General features: G+C 40.1%; 1 protein-coding gene across 1 annotated transcript in view; it reads right to left on the minus strand.

The window, feature by feature from the left end:
• Positions 1-5919: 5919 nt before the first annotated feature.
• The window catches only part of acsbg2 (acyl-CoA synthetase bubblegum family member 2), a 34735-nt gene continuing 25554 nt past the window's right edge, over positions 5920-15100 (minus strand). Inside the window, exons 6-15 of the mRNA XM_034081067.2 lie at positions 12294-12414; positions 11730-11810; positions 11490-11639; positions 10669-10845; positions 10076-10257; positions 9471-9713; positions 9170-9387; positions 8835-8974; positions 7769-8015; positions 5920-7320 (exon numbers count right to left, since the gene is read on the minus strand). Of these exons, the coding sequence (XP_033936958.1) occupies positions 7202-7320; positions 7769-8015; positions 8835-8974; positions 9170-9387; positions 9471-9713; positions 10076-10257; positions 10669-10845; positions 11490-11639; positions 11730-11810; positions 12294-12414 (1678 nt within the window). The 3' untranslated portion in view covers positions 5920-7201. The remainder of the gene's footprint in view (positions 7321-7768; positions 8016-8834; positions 8975-9169; positions 9388-9470; positions 9714-10075; positions 10258-10668; positions 10846-11489; positions 11640-11729; positions 11811-12293; positions 12415-15100) is intronic.

Here is a 15100-nt window from a genome sequence, read left to right on the forward strand (position 1 = left end):
GTAGGCAGAAACATAAGCTAAAGAAAACCCTCCTTGTGTTTTCTTTCCCTAAATATCTGAAATGGATATCTCAGAGGCCTGAGACATGAAGTAAGTTCAGAGTTCTGGCTGATAACTTTAACCAAGCTGACAGTCTCACAAAGCTGGCTCACTGTAAACGATTAGTAATACCGAGCACAAAGCAACATGTTTACTCATCAGTAAACTCACTTAGCTTTATATGCTAACTAAAGAAGACATTTAAGGTATGACTCTAGCACAAACACAAATTAGTTTAAATGGACCCTGATCATGAGTCAAGAGAAAAACTCCCTAATGGTATCTTCATTTTAACTATTTGTATTTAATGTAAAATTAGCTTCTAGAAGACTATGAACTTATGTTGAGTCTTTTATGACACATTATCACACCTATGTAGCAGACACTTTCCAAATGAAGTAAAACTGGTGAGATCATCTTTTACACCTTTAGTTTAGTTGCTGTGGATACAACTGAATTTGCACTGACAGGATCCAAGTTTCAGGTATCCATATGTTTAACCTCTTCAAATATACAGCTGACAGCCAGCCAACTCCTTGATTTGCTGTGGCCGTAGAATCATGAGCAATCATTTGAGATAAATGTCCTTCTCGTGTACACATATTACTCTTCAGCTTTTTGCATCAGACAGTGTTACTTATACATTTGTTTTTCATTGACAAACACTGAAGCACAAATGACCATTATCAATTTCTTATCACTCTTGAACATGTTAATAATAGAGTTGATAAAGAAAAGAGAATAAAGCCAATAAAATAATGCCCACTTTTAGCCATGGTCTATTACATTTAGTAGTTGATTATTGCATTATTTGAGCATTATTCTTTACTAAGAATGTTATATCTGTAAATATTGTTACAATTACTGTACATTTTTGTATCTTTTTTTAACTCACTGAATATAACTTTTTGCTACTGCACTGACAACATTTCCAAAAAAGAGATCTCCACAGTTTGTGCTAAAATGCTGACTTATTGTTACACATAATGTGGGTGAACAGAGCCAGCTTTTTGAGACCGGTTTCCAGGATCCCCAGTGTTTTTGTGAAGCCAGAAAACACCCAAAGAAAGCCAATGAGGTGAACTTGCTTCTTGATTCAGGCCCCTGGTGTGTGGCTTCCTACACACACATACACACACACACACACACACACTGTGGTACAAACCTTCACTGAGGGATTCCTCCCCTCCTCTGTTTTCTCCTTGCCGACAGTGTTTTTATTCTGACGCTTCGATAGCTTTAATATTTCTCTCTCTTTTTCTGTTGCCTGCCTGGCTCATCATGCACACACTCCCTCACTGTAAATGACGTCTGAACACAGAAAATGTCTCAACAATGGAAAAATAACCTGGATTCCTGCCGCCTTATGTGCCCTGCAGTAACCCCCCTGCCCTCACTTCTTCCCCGGCCCCACTCAACTTTTCTCTAGGTGTGCCTCTGACAACTGAACTTCCGTGAGGCCGTAATTACTGAGAATGAACTTTGCAACTTGTGTGAGTGCGTTTGCATCTGTGAGTGTGTTTGTCAGCGACGGGACCTTCCTGTCCTCTCCTCTGTGCATCGATGTGGGAACTTTAAAGTCCTCGTTCATGAACTCTGACCTTTGACCGGGCACTCTTTCAGTCCTCTGCGGTGTTTGAGAAGGGGAGGTAACGTGGGGACTCGAGAGAAGCCCCACTGTCTGCCCACAGTCAATGTTTTATTTATGGACCTCTGCACTTTTGGCTGTGATGACTTCAGTACTTACGTAGTTACCTGAACTGTATTTTTAAGGATTTTATACAATATTTACATGCAATACGATATTAATTGATTCTTTTTTTCATTTGCCAACCTTTTTTCGTTTGTTTCTTATTTAATTGTCTTTAATTTGGCATGATTTGTCACTATTATTCACAACCAAACATGCCTGTTGGATCTATTTTAGGCGTCAAACGTTATGGGGGAAGTCTCCGGTATGTTTTTGTGTGTCACAATTCTGATGACAGCTGAACACCAAGAAACAGGTGTAGGAACACTTTTGCTGGATGAGCTCAACGTTATCACCTCTTCTTCCAGTAGGAAAAACTGAACCAGAACATGGACAAGAGGAGTAAAAACACTTTGGTTCAGGGAACTGAAAATGTATTTTTTCTGCCTCATTTCCTGTCAACTCATTCATTGTTTTTACCAGAAACGGTCACCTAATGTAGTTATGTTATGATAACTTAAAGCCTGAAGAAACACATCATAGGAAACAATAGAGTTGTGAAGTGGGGGGGAGCTCTGTTTTGCTCTGTCTTTCATTTTTACCGCACAGTGTTGCTTTGTTTTAGCATTAAACTCTTCCGATTCAGTCATTTAGTCTATATCTGGTTGATTAACTACAACTCCCAAGGAGCAATAGGCGCATTCACACTGCGGTACTTTTCCCACAAAGGTTCATGCGAACTTAGTTCATGATCGCGTTTACACCAAAAAGAGCCGGTACTAAAATTAGTTCATGCGAACCTTTTTACCCCCTCGAAAGTCGGCTCTTTTGTGAGAAAAGAGCTATATTTCTGATTGGCTAGGCGGATTGCAAACCACGCCCCGTAAAACTCCCAAAAAGTTTTGTGAAGCCGCCATTTTATTATCCTCGCATTAGCATTATTATCATTAGCCCAGCGCAGAAACGCAGAGAGACTAACTTATGGCAACACAAAATAAAACATGGGAGCGGTGGAGATGAGGAGGTGTCGGCTTTCTGGCGATTTACTCGAAAGGCTTCAGTAGAAGCTGCTGGGACTCCCAGCAGCTTCTACTGAAGCCAGTCCCCAACTCCGGGGACTTTGGACGGCAGTATACGCCGTGAAGTGGTTTGCGGCCTGCCAGTAAACCCAAAACAGAAGAAGAAGAAGAAGTGACGTCAGCGGCTTCATTTGCCTAATCCACCCCCAGGGACTTTTTTTCCGGTGTGAACGCGATCTGTACTTAGTTCATGCGAACTAAAGAGAACTAAAGAGTTCGCATGAACCTTTGGGAAAAGTACCGCAGTGTGAATGCGCCTATGGAGGCAAGAATCATGTAATCACCAAGTTTAAAATCTGTCACATTCCTTGATTTTACATTCTGCTGTTTAACTCTGTTCACTATACATTGTGTGGTCACTAATACATACATTTGGCAAATATGGCGTGTGCTTCTGATTGGCTCCTTCTCCATGGCAAAGAGCGCGGAGGCTCATGGGTGGAGTAGTTTTTAGGAACTTTCCGCCAAGCCATAGAGACTCCTAGAAATTGTAACATTTATGATCCGGGAGAGTTCTATGTTGGGCAACACTGAGGGTATAAATAAAGAAAAAGGGGAAGCGAAATGAAACCCTTCAGGTCCCTCTCACTCAGCAACTCTGTGCAGGTCTGTGGGAGTGCGGCATCATTTCAGCTGAGACAATATTATATATAATACATGTATAATACAGCGAAGGTAGAATATCTACTGTGTGGATCTTTAAAGGTGGAGGACTTTTTGTTTTGTTTTTGCAAATATGTTGAGGGGGCATGTGCAGACGGGATGTTTCCTGTGTCAGTGGTCGTCATGATGTGTATGTGACAGGGGCACAGGGTTGCCTGTATTTATAAAGGTTTGATTTTTTTAACTGGGGGGAGGGTGGAGTCCGAAATGTGTTCCATATATGTGGTCCAAGCAGAACAAATGAACTGGATGTGCAGAACAATTTGGTATTTTTTGAAAATAAAGACTTGGCATTACAATGCCACCATGTGGCCATATGATGCAAGTTGTTAACAAGGAAAAACATGTTATTTTAATGTTATTTTTTATTTCGGAATCATATTATTAATAAAGTCATTAAGTACTGTTGCTCCTGTGTGTGTCTGATCCTCATTGCTTGCTCAGTGACCCGGTCATGGCCGAGTGCAGGGGTCATGTAAAGGTCGTGTGGTGGTCACTGCAGTCTGCGGGGTGAAAAGGGCACGCAGTGGGCCGGGCGTAATGCCCATCTATCGAGGAAGTGTCACTACAGGGAGGGAGGGTTGATCAATAAATTGGGTTCTGTGACGCAGCTCTGCACGGAGCAAAAGGAAAGTGAGTTTTTACCGCTCATACCGAGTCATCTGTCTCTTTAATGTCGTGTGATAGACCATGGGGAGCAAAGGTACAAATTCATATTTAGAATTTCTGAACAGATGTTTTGATCTTTTGTTTTATTTAAATAGTAAATATCGAATCAAATCAATATGTATCAATACAAACATTAACTATATTGCAAAACATTAATGAAACGGCTTTTGAGTTATTTGATTGGTCCATTAGTAAATCAACAACTGTTGTTTTAGTCTCTTTATTGAAAGAAAATTCCTAAAATTCACTGGAAAAACATAATGGATTTTTTACATTTGTTGACTTGTTATAATAGGCCTAATTGATGAATAAAATAATTTGAAATTGCAGTGTAACATTACATATAGAGCTATATAGTATGTTAGTTTCCTGGTGAAATATCCCTTTATTTTTTACTTTAACAAATATATACAAATTAACTGGGAAGTGTTTTTGAATTTTCACTTCATTGGAATTGACTTGGACCCTTATTACCTAAAAATCAAATAGTATTTTCAACCTGTTGTATGAATGTCGTCTGAACACACCTGCTTCTAATCGGGCACTAATTAATCCAAGCAGACATTTCAATCAATCAATCAATCAATCAACAACTTTATTAATCCCGCAAGGGGCAATTGGTTATGAGCAGCAGCTTATGTCATGTACACAGGCAGGAACATACAAGAAGAAAACACACCTATACACCCGGGAGCACAGATGTGGATAATTCCAATTTACACTATACAATTTATAAATAGTTCAAAGCATCACAATAATAAATAAATAATCAAGTTAAAAGCCTTTCAATAATTTAAAAGTTTGAGTGCAGAAGGGATGAATGATTTAGAAAAGCGATTAGTCCTTTGAGCAGGTAGAGCATATCTACGCCCTGATGGCAACAGACGAAATTCATGAGAAAGTACATGACCTGGAGAGTTCAGAATGCTCTCTGCTTTCCGCAGAATCTGTTGGTTACAGAAGGAATTTAAGTCTCTCTGTTTCACGCCGATGATCTTGGAGCAGGTTTTAACAATGCTGTTCAGGCTGTTCCTGTCTTTCAGTGTAAGGCTATGGAACCAGCAGATAAAAGAAAAACAAATAAGGCTCTCAATGAATGCTTGGTAAAAACGACAAAGAATGAAAGTCCTGACAGAGAAAGAGTTCAGTTTGCGAAGAAGGTGCATTCTCCCTTGACCCCGCTTCAAAATACACTCAGTATTCACATCAAATTTGAGGTGGTGATCGAAAATGGTGCCCAAGTATTTGTATGATGTGACAATTTCTACCTTGTCATTGTGTATGATGCACTCCTTAGGAACATCCTTGTGACGTCTAAAATCAATGATCAATTCCTGGGTTATAGAGACATTTAAATCCAGAAAACTGTCATCGCACCAGGAAATAAAATCGGCAAGAGCACACTCGTGGCCTGATTCTGAGCCGCTAAGGAGGAACAAGAATCAGAGACATGTAGCAGGACAAGCACAATACTATACTTACTAATAACTTAACAGCTCGTCCAGGAAGATGAACAGAACATATGTTTTCATTAAGCTTGTAGCCGGCAGTATAAGTAAGTCACTTTTATTTTTCTGCAATTCCAGAAATTGTTTGTGTTTTGACAATATTTGACATATTTTCAGGCTGTGGGTTTGTGGTAGTGTTGTATTGTAGTAATAACTGCTTCATTCGTTTTTTTACATTGTACTTGCTTCTTTTTACATGAAAGAATAAAATAATTAGCTCAAATGGGAAACATTATAAAAGACGAACAGAAGAGCAACAAAGTTCAGCACATCAGCTCAATCAACTTTTATTCTGACACTCAAACATTCACATGTCTGTAGACAGAAACAGGCCTGCATCCTTTTTTCGGTAGCTTCATGCAGATTTCCATCTTTTTCAACCCTGATATTAATAACTCTTTCGGGTCAAGTAACTCAGACACACTGAATCACCGTCATTTCCTTAGTTTATTGTTTACCCTGAACTTCATGAGAACCATAACCTTCACTAACTCGAGTGCTACCAATAACTTTGCTATGCTTATTATATACACAATTCATTTATATACAAGGTATTTTACTTTAGCTTTGAAGGCGTAAGTAGTAATGTCTTCAAAGAGGCTGAAGATATGTGGAGTGATGATGCATAAGGGATGGCACAGACAAGTTGATATATTGGCCATAAAGCTACATGTGATCTAATTTATGTACATTTCTAAGTCCAGGCGCACTTGTTTGAGTCCCAAAAACTGTGCATGCGAGTTCTGCACTGCTGGAAAATCGACTGTAAACTCAAATCAAGTGATGGATGACGATGAAGGCAAAATATATTTACAATATTTCACAAAAAATCAAAGCAGGACTACACACAGAGGGACTGATGGAAAACATTTCCACAGGACCAGGCAGGTGTGTAACGATCTGCATCGAGTCAGCAAGCAGAACAGAATCTGAAATCAGTTACGAAAGGCAAGAGATATGGCTTCAATGACGTGTTTTCACAGCACAAGAACATTTGGATGCTTAGTTCTGAGATAGATAGATTTCAACACAACATTTTGTTACTGCAGCTTCCTTTGCAGAAAACAAATTAAACATAAGATGCATTCAAAAACACCACGTGCATGTAGGCAAGTAAACATTTAGAGATGATTGTTGGATCACAAATGCTGTTCTTTCTAGACATTTTTCTTCATGTGAAGCTTATTTGTAAACTTTGGCAAACCAAAATAAATTAAGAAATATGCTGAAACAAAATGTAAACTTCATTTTTTTGGATTCTGTCATTTCATCTTAAGTAACGCAGTGCAATAAACATATTTTCCTACATAAAGCCACTGCTACTCCAGATTACTGTTCACTTCAGTAATAGACATAGTAGACGTCAGCTTATTGATACCGTCTTCAAAAATCATTCAGATATTCACAATAGCTTCTCCTGTCGGCTATTCTTTTTGTACAACACCCACAAATGTAAACAGAGACAGAACAACAACAATTTAAGGCAAACATTTTTTACAAGAGAACAATGGTTGGATAAAGGACGGGGGACTCAGACAGGTGGAGGAGCAGCTCTATTTGGGGGGCAGCGAGTTGTCGGGGGTCGTTGGAGTCGCCAGCTCCTTGTAAAAGTTCTCAATCTGCTCCTTGTACATCTTCACCACCACCGGCCGCTTCAGCTTCATGGTCGGGCCTGTGGACGAAGGAATTTATTGTTAAAACACTTAAAAGAAGAGCATGTGGCTACTTAAAACTTTATTTTTTTAACTGCATTCGTGTTTTAGTCTAAACCCAGCCGTAAGGATTCATGGTCAGAGTTGAGCACACAGAGATTTCAACACTTGCCCCACAATATTATGGTTAAAACACTTCTATGAATGCCACATTTTATAACATATTCAGAATAAGAAAAAACTTGGATGTAAGATGTCAAATAAAAGTTTCCTCTGCAATTCTGATATAAAATAAACCGTTCTATATAACTGTTGATTATAGATGCGTAGATTAGTGACTAGAGCAAACCATATATAACAACAGTTTTTTTTAAATGTGGTTTCCAACTTGGAAGCCATAAGGTGATTATTGTGGTAGGAAAATAACAATCCCTGATTAAAGACCACCTGTCCCCCCGCCCCACTCACCCAGCTCTCCTCCTGGAAGCGAGAAATCCCGATCCAGAGTGATCCACTTCTGAATGCGCTGGGCGTTGGAGCATGCTTTCTCGTTCACTCTGTTGATTCCCTCCTGAATGGCGGCGTGGACCAACCGGTCCCGCCCGCCTGTGACCTCAGAGACTCGCGTGGCGTTGCTGCCCAGCCGCCTGCAGAGCTCCACAGCCTCTGGAGTCAGCTCGTCCTCTGGCTCCCCCGAGTCTGCGTTCACCTGGCACTGGAGAGTCAAACATTTGAAAATGTTATTGCCGAACGTTTACATTACTTATCCATTCAGCTTAAAGTATTTTCACAATTGTTTGGCTACACAAGCTTGCAGTTCTTTAATGCCCACTAGATGGCAGAATCTGAAAGGAAATCGATAATATGGCTGAGCTTCACTTTTAACAGATGATCCTTAGTTATCAGATAAGACTGATATATTGACTCTGATAAAAAAGGTGTAAAGATAGGATGTTTACGGGGCTTGGATACAGTGTTGCTGACAAGATACATCTTCAGTCTGTACCTGATACCTTTGACTGTGCTCAACAGCCTGTTACACCCTTTGTTATCTACAGCTTCTTTACTCACTACAGTGCTCTGCTGTCGTCTAGTTCAAATGTGATTAAAGCTCCAGAAACAGAATCAAGCTTGCTGTAAAGTCTACACCTGGAGCGAGATGTATAAAGCACAAACATTCACAAAAAAACATGTATTTGCCATTTCCCAAACATAAACATATAGAAGTATGTGCACCTTACGGTAAAACATTGCTCAGGTTGTTTGAACAATAATTAACCAATACAAATGGCTGTCCAAACAATGTTGTGTAAAAAGCAAAAAGTGCATTTCTAATTTGAAAGGATATGATAATTTCATTTACACTCAAGCCATCAGTTCCCTGTCTACGATCTTTTAAATTCATCCTTAAATATTAAGTCTGTTTTTAAGGAGCTCTATAAAGTTTACATGATTAACTGTAGAGTTTAAAATAAGGATTGTGCACCCAGTTCCACAAATGCATCGTGCCTCATGTCTCAGTTTAAAGACTCACCTTAATGGTGAGCAGCATGGACAGAAACTTCTTCTTGTCTCCGATCAGCATGGCGTTACTAATGAGCGGCACAGCCTCCTTCACCGCATCCTCGATAGGAACCGGAGGGATGTTCTCGCCTCCTGCCGTGATGATCAGCTCTAAAAGTCAATGCAAAGAAACACACAGGTTATGTAACAGGCAGGTTTATTCATCAGAGACACCTGAACATTTTTCCTAAAGCTAACAGATATCCAATAGTATGTTTGGAGGCTGTAAAGGAGGATCTCACCATATGCAGTAAACAATACACTTGTTTGAGTGTTGTGAAGCTCTACAAGGAATATAGAATGTACCTTTGATTCTTCCAGTGATGAAGAGGAATCCGTTCTCGTCGTGCTTGCCCAGGTCACCGGAGTGCAGCCAGCCCTCTGCATCCAGAGCCTCCTCCGTCTTCTCGGCCATGTTGAGGTATCCCATGAAGACGTGGCGGCCCCAGAAGCAGATCTCTCCGTTCCCCTCCTCGTCTGGGTTGTGCAGCTTCGTCTTGCACCCCGGGATCTCTTTACCACAGCTGCAACACATTCAACATTTTCATTTCACCACCAGGCATAACTTGTGGATTGGTTCTGAGTCAGATTTAGAAGTAAAGCGTACCTGGTGATCTTGAAGGCCTCAGGGCTGGAGATGGTGTGGGGCCCGGTGCTCTCACTCATGCCGTACAGCTCGAACAGAGGGATGTCCAGGCTGAGGAAGAACTCCAGGGTGTCTTTGGTGATGGGAGCAGCCCCTGTGTAGCACTTGGTGCAGCGGTCCAGGCCCAGAGCCTTACGCACCTTTTTGAACACTATCTTTTTGGCTAATTTATAGCGGAGCGGTGTGCGGCCAGCTGCTCCGCTTCTGAGGAGACAAAAAACACCAATGTGAGTGTTCTGAGCCACGCCGACAGCATGTTTTTCCATCTATGCCATTATTGGGTCAAAAATACAGCTGTACTTGGCTCAGTACACCTGCTTAGCATCAGCATGGTAGCATTTAGCTCAAATCTCAGCCACAGAGTTTGTTTGTAGACTCATGTTGTGTAATTACTTAAACAGGCTCACATAATTGTTATTCTCTATGGGTGCCTAGATGCCCAAAAAAATTTCCTTTTACAATATTCTTATAATCACCATGTAGAGGGAAGCAATAACAACATATAAACGAAATACTTGACATAAGCTTGTTTAACAAAAGACTGTAATTTCATAACATGTACATACTGATTCATCTTGGTCAGATTAGTCTGCAGGCCGACATCTTTTGCCCAGACAGCAATTTTCCTGCGCACAGTGGAGGACTTGGCTCCCACAGACTTCATCTTCTCCTGCATCTTCTCCCAGACACGTGGGACCCCCATGAAGGCCGTGGGGCGCACTTCCTTCAAAGTATTTACCAGAGAGCCCTGCAACAAAAGAGTTTTACTCATAATGGCAAATGCAGTTCAAAGGTCACATCAAAAATAAATCAGCCACTACAACATTCTTTGGAGAACTACAATTATAATAATTATGAAAATATCATACACTAAGACATGCATAGGTCTACCCTCAGGATATGTTCATGAATTTGTAGAGGGGTTGATGGTTAGATGGTTAGAAGGAAAGAAACCCATCATTTAATATTATGAAAATATCAACAACACACTGCATGTATGTTTTTGTATCAGCTGCTGATGCTTTCAAATACCCTGTTTTTCTTTATTCAAATATTGGTCCAACAATTATCGTAAATCTCTGTGGTAAAAAACAAGCAATATATGTTGGCTTTTCACGTGTACTCTTCACCGTGTATAAACCCAAGTGATGTGTCTTACCTTTAGTGCATCTGGCTGAGCAAAATACGTGGCCCCCCCGACCCTCATGGTGACCCAGATGTCGACCATCTGAGCGGCGATGTGGCTGAGCGGCAGGTAGCTGACCACCACCTCCTGAGAGACGGTGGCGTCCGTCAGACGCACGTGACGGCAGGTGGAGAGCGCGGTCCAGGTTATCTGAGGCAGGCAGAGAGGAAACAGTCCATATGAGGTTTGATATTGCTTTATGTATGGGAGGAAACATAGAGACACAGATAGGTAAACAAAAACAACAGTGAATGTTTACGACCTATATTTTACACTTTTTAGAAGTGAACTTTGGCAAGAATAAAATACGTGTATGAAACAAGTTTTAATTGCCAGTTGCCAAGCATCAAAATAAACTTAAACACCAAAATGTCCCTTTTTATAACGTTGCTCAATAAACAACTCAGTTATAACAGACGATGCAATAATGTATAAGCATCACTTTTGCAGCGGCTGGTTAGGATTTTTTCTAACTACTTCCTAAATTATAAGTTGAAACCTATTTTGTATTTAAATTGTAAAATAAATGTATTGGAGAAAAACAACATTAAATGGAAATACTCAAAAGTACAACTCCCTTTAAAATGCGTCCTTAAGTAGAGCACTTGTGTAAATGTACTTGGGTTAAATTCCAACACTGGCTACAGCATGTAATCTGTTCACCTGGATTGTCTTGAACACACAGTACTAAACCTGACTAACGTGTAGTACTTTCATTTGTATGCGAATGTGTCAGCTGCGTCTGCACAGGTGTGTGTTTTCAAGTCGAAACACACTTGGCTCCGGTTACTCACGTTGTCGTGGCTCAGCATGACTCCTTTGGGCTGGCCGGTGGTGCCTGAAGTGTAGATGAGGGTGCAGCACTGGTTGGGCTTTTGGCTGGAGACGATGGCATCGAGGGGAGCGTCAGGCTCATCGCGGCCGAGCTCCATGAACTCGGCCCACTGCCGAACACAAACAGAATCACTTGGATGATGCTTCTTTAACCAAATAAATCTTTCCATGTTTGCCATGAGAAGATTCAGTGTTCTTACCGTGTACAGATTTGGTCTCTTCTCTTTGAGTGCATCTTTGTACTGGATAATGGCTTTCAAGTGTGGCAGCTTGTCTTCAACCTGTGAACAAACAGAATACAATCAAACACAAGTGTATACTGATTCTAAACAGGTTTACAGAAGGTAATATGTTGACAGGCAGATTAAAAACCCTTTGATGTCGAGTCAGATATAGCTGAAGTCATGCACAAAGGAAACTTGACTCAAATTATTCACGGCTGAAAAACAAAACCAAAAAAATAACTTCACGGTTACAAAAACATTTAGCCATCTCTTAACTTGTCCTATGTGACACATGGTTTGTAAATCCGCATCTGACAGGTCGTTATACTTTTTGTCACTCAATGTCTATACATTTGCAAAAGATGCTATCAACTCAAAATGTTTTGTTATGGTTGACTCCAACAATGAATAGTGGCAGCAAAATGCCAATACTCCTACTGGAATAACAGGTACAACTACATTGTTGATATAAATATCCTGAATTGCTATCCTTAATTCATAGTTCCACAGTATTTTATAGATAAGTTCTTTTGATCTCACCTGAAGGATCTTCTGCAGCTGTTTCTGGTTCTCCACCACTATGATATTGGCCTTGCAGTTTTCTGCTACATACTGGCATGCCTCAGGAGAGTTGGTGGTGTAGATGCCAACAGCGAACCCCCTGCAACAAACAAAAGGATTTTGTCAAATAAAATGTTACAGCACTCAATGGTTTAGGGCCAAAATAGATTTCTGATCTTCTGCTTCATTATAAACCTTGCAGATCTCTAAGTTTAATGCACCATATATCTGGAACAAACTCGCAGCAATGCTCGCTTTCTTAAAATTAAGCCTGAACAATTTTGTTTGCCGCTAAACAGGGATTCAACTAACTTTTATTTGTCTTATCGATTTATTCGCAGACCATTTCAGATAGTCTTTCCAAGTTTTTCAGTGTCCAAATCGTTGTCTCTGAATGTCATGTTTTCTCAGTTCAAAACCAAAAGATGATTAAGATATTTTCTGCCAAGTTTGCATGAAAAGAACGATCGACCGATTAAAATGCTTTTATAGTCGATTGACTAGTCAAATAATCATTGCATTTCTATACCGCACTTTACGGTATTTGTCTCAAAGTGAGCCGTGTGGTTTCCTTTTTTGTTCTATTCTTAGTAAAACAAAACATTTAAAACAACCTGACCTTGCAGCATCTTTGTTGCTTTTTTAACCTGCAGGAAATGTGAGTAGACTTCTCAGTTAGTCAAATTAACCTGGAATGCATCGGCACTGGTTTGTCAAGTTAACTGCAGTTTCCATACATTCTTGTTACGCAGCAGCACTCCGCAGACGGTAGGCGTGGAGAATAAACTCACAGTATTGGTTTGTGTATTGCATTTCTACGTTCTTAGCACACAAGAGAAATGAAATGTACTTATCCGTTGTATAACCAGACCCATTTCATGCAATGAAATCTTGTCATCATCCTTTCAGGAATTGCATTAAATACAAATTGTATCCATAATCGTGGCTTAAATCGGGCAGCTGCCAGCATGACAACAACCCAATGTTCTGTCACAGATGTTTGGTGGTTTACCAGCTCAGCTGAGACTAATCTGCTTTTACTAATTACTTGGAATTTATAGATTCTCCGATGGGAGTCAACATCCTAAATTGGGATCAATAAAGTCTTATCTTATTTCCAGTTTAGCACGCTAAAGAAAGGCTTCTCTTTACTGCGGAGGCTGTGGCTCAGTGGATAGTGTGCTGGACTTCGAATCAGGGGATAGCAAGTTCGAGTCCCACTGCAGTCAGCATGTTGTTGTGTCCCTGGGCAAGACACTTCACCCCAAATTGCTCCTGTGGGTTTTGTCCACAGTACTGAATGTATGTAAGTCACTTTGGATAAAAGCATCTAACAAATGACATGTAATGTAATGATGCTGAGTAATGACACAATCACCGCAGATAAGAGGTGTGTTATTACTTTTAGGTGGAAGAAGTACTGAAATCCTTATATATGGATGTTATATGTATATCACACATGTAAAAACACACATGAGGATATGAGTATTTACAGCAAATAAACTAGTGTCAAATGTCAAACTAAAGTTAAGTGAATGTATCTAGCTGCTGTCCAACAGTGCAGTCCATCAGCTTTCTGTTTGTTATAGAGAGGCGAAGTCCCTCCCCTTCCGGGGGACCTCCATGGGACCTTATTTCGGAAAAAGTATGTATCGAAGTCAATGGAGAGAGAAAGATTATCTTTCGATCCCGTTTGAATTGTGCCACGAATTACACATGATGTTTGTCAATTTAAAAAGATAATTTTGCGAGTCAATTTTTTTTAAATGTGTCGTAAAACTGTGAAGTAACACTTTTTTGTGTGTGAAACGCTCAATAAACTACATCTCTGGTCTCGCCCACTCGCATCACCAACATCAAGATGGCCGTCACGTTAGCACATTTCACTTCTTTCTTTCAGAATGAGGCGAAAAGTATTAAAAGAGGTGAAAATCACTACAAGTCTGGGCATGTTGAGAGCTGTACATTCACAAAAGGGGAGTTAGTCGGTTCCGTAAGAGCCAGCATGCGGGACCGGCTTTACAAGGTTTCGGTGAGTAACACGAGTGTAATGTGTAACGTTAATGACATCACTTAAGCGACTCTGGGATTCGTAGTCTTTCTAGTTGCGTATTTTTCATAGTCTTATATTTCAACAGTTTTACGACAAACTGTGACTTTTTGGACATGGAAAAGATTTTTTAAGATTGACAAACATCATATGTGTAATTCGTGGCACAATTCAAACGGGATTGAAAGATAATCTTTAGGGCGTGACTTCGCCACTCTATTGTGCTGAAACAATTGCCGAAATAATTGAACTATTCATATCTTAGACTGCACTGTAACTTTTAATGTTTATTTTATTAGCTTTTCTTTTTAATGACTGATTTTAAATGCCATTTTCTTAATGTCTTTCATTTTTTGTTTTGGTTTTAATGTTTATTTTATTATCTTTTACTGTTTTTAAATGCCTTTGTCTGAATGTCTTTCATTTTTGTAAAGCACCTTGAATTGCCTTGTGCTGAAAGGTGCTATATAAATAAACTTGCCTTGCCTTGAAACCCATTAGTCATGAATTGGTTGACGTGTGAAGGCTCTGCTGAACTCACATTTCAAGTCTTGGATCACACCACTCTGTGTTTATGTGTGCATGCCCTCCATACCAGAGCTAAGTGAGGGAACACTGCGCTCATCGCTTACACATTAACGGTACGTCCACACAGCAGCTTTAGACAAATCTTCCACCGCTTCTCTGCCCATTGACTTTGAATGGGGATGACGTCACTTTGCTTCGCTTTTCGCCG

This window comes from Pseudochaenichthys georgianus, chromosome 4 (assembly GCF_902827115.2).
Source record: "Pseudochaenichthys georgianus chromosome 4, fPseGeo1.2, whole genome shotgun sequence".
Classification (NCBI taxonomy): Eukaryota; Metazoa; Chordata; class Actinopteri; order Perciformes; family Channichthyidae; genus Pseudochaenichthys; species Pseudochaenichthys georgianus.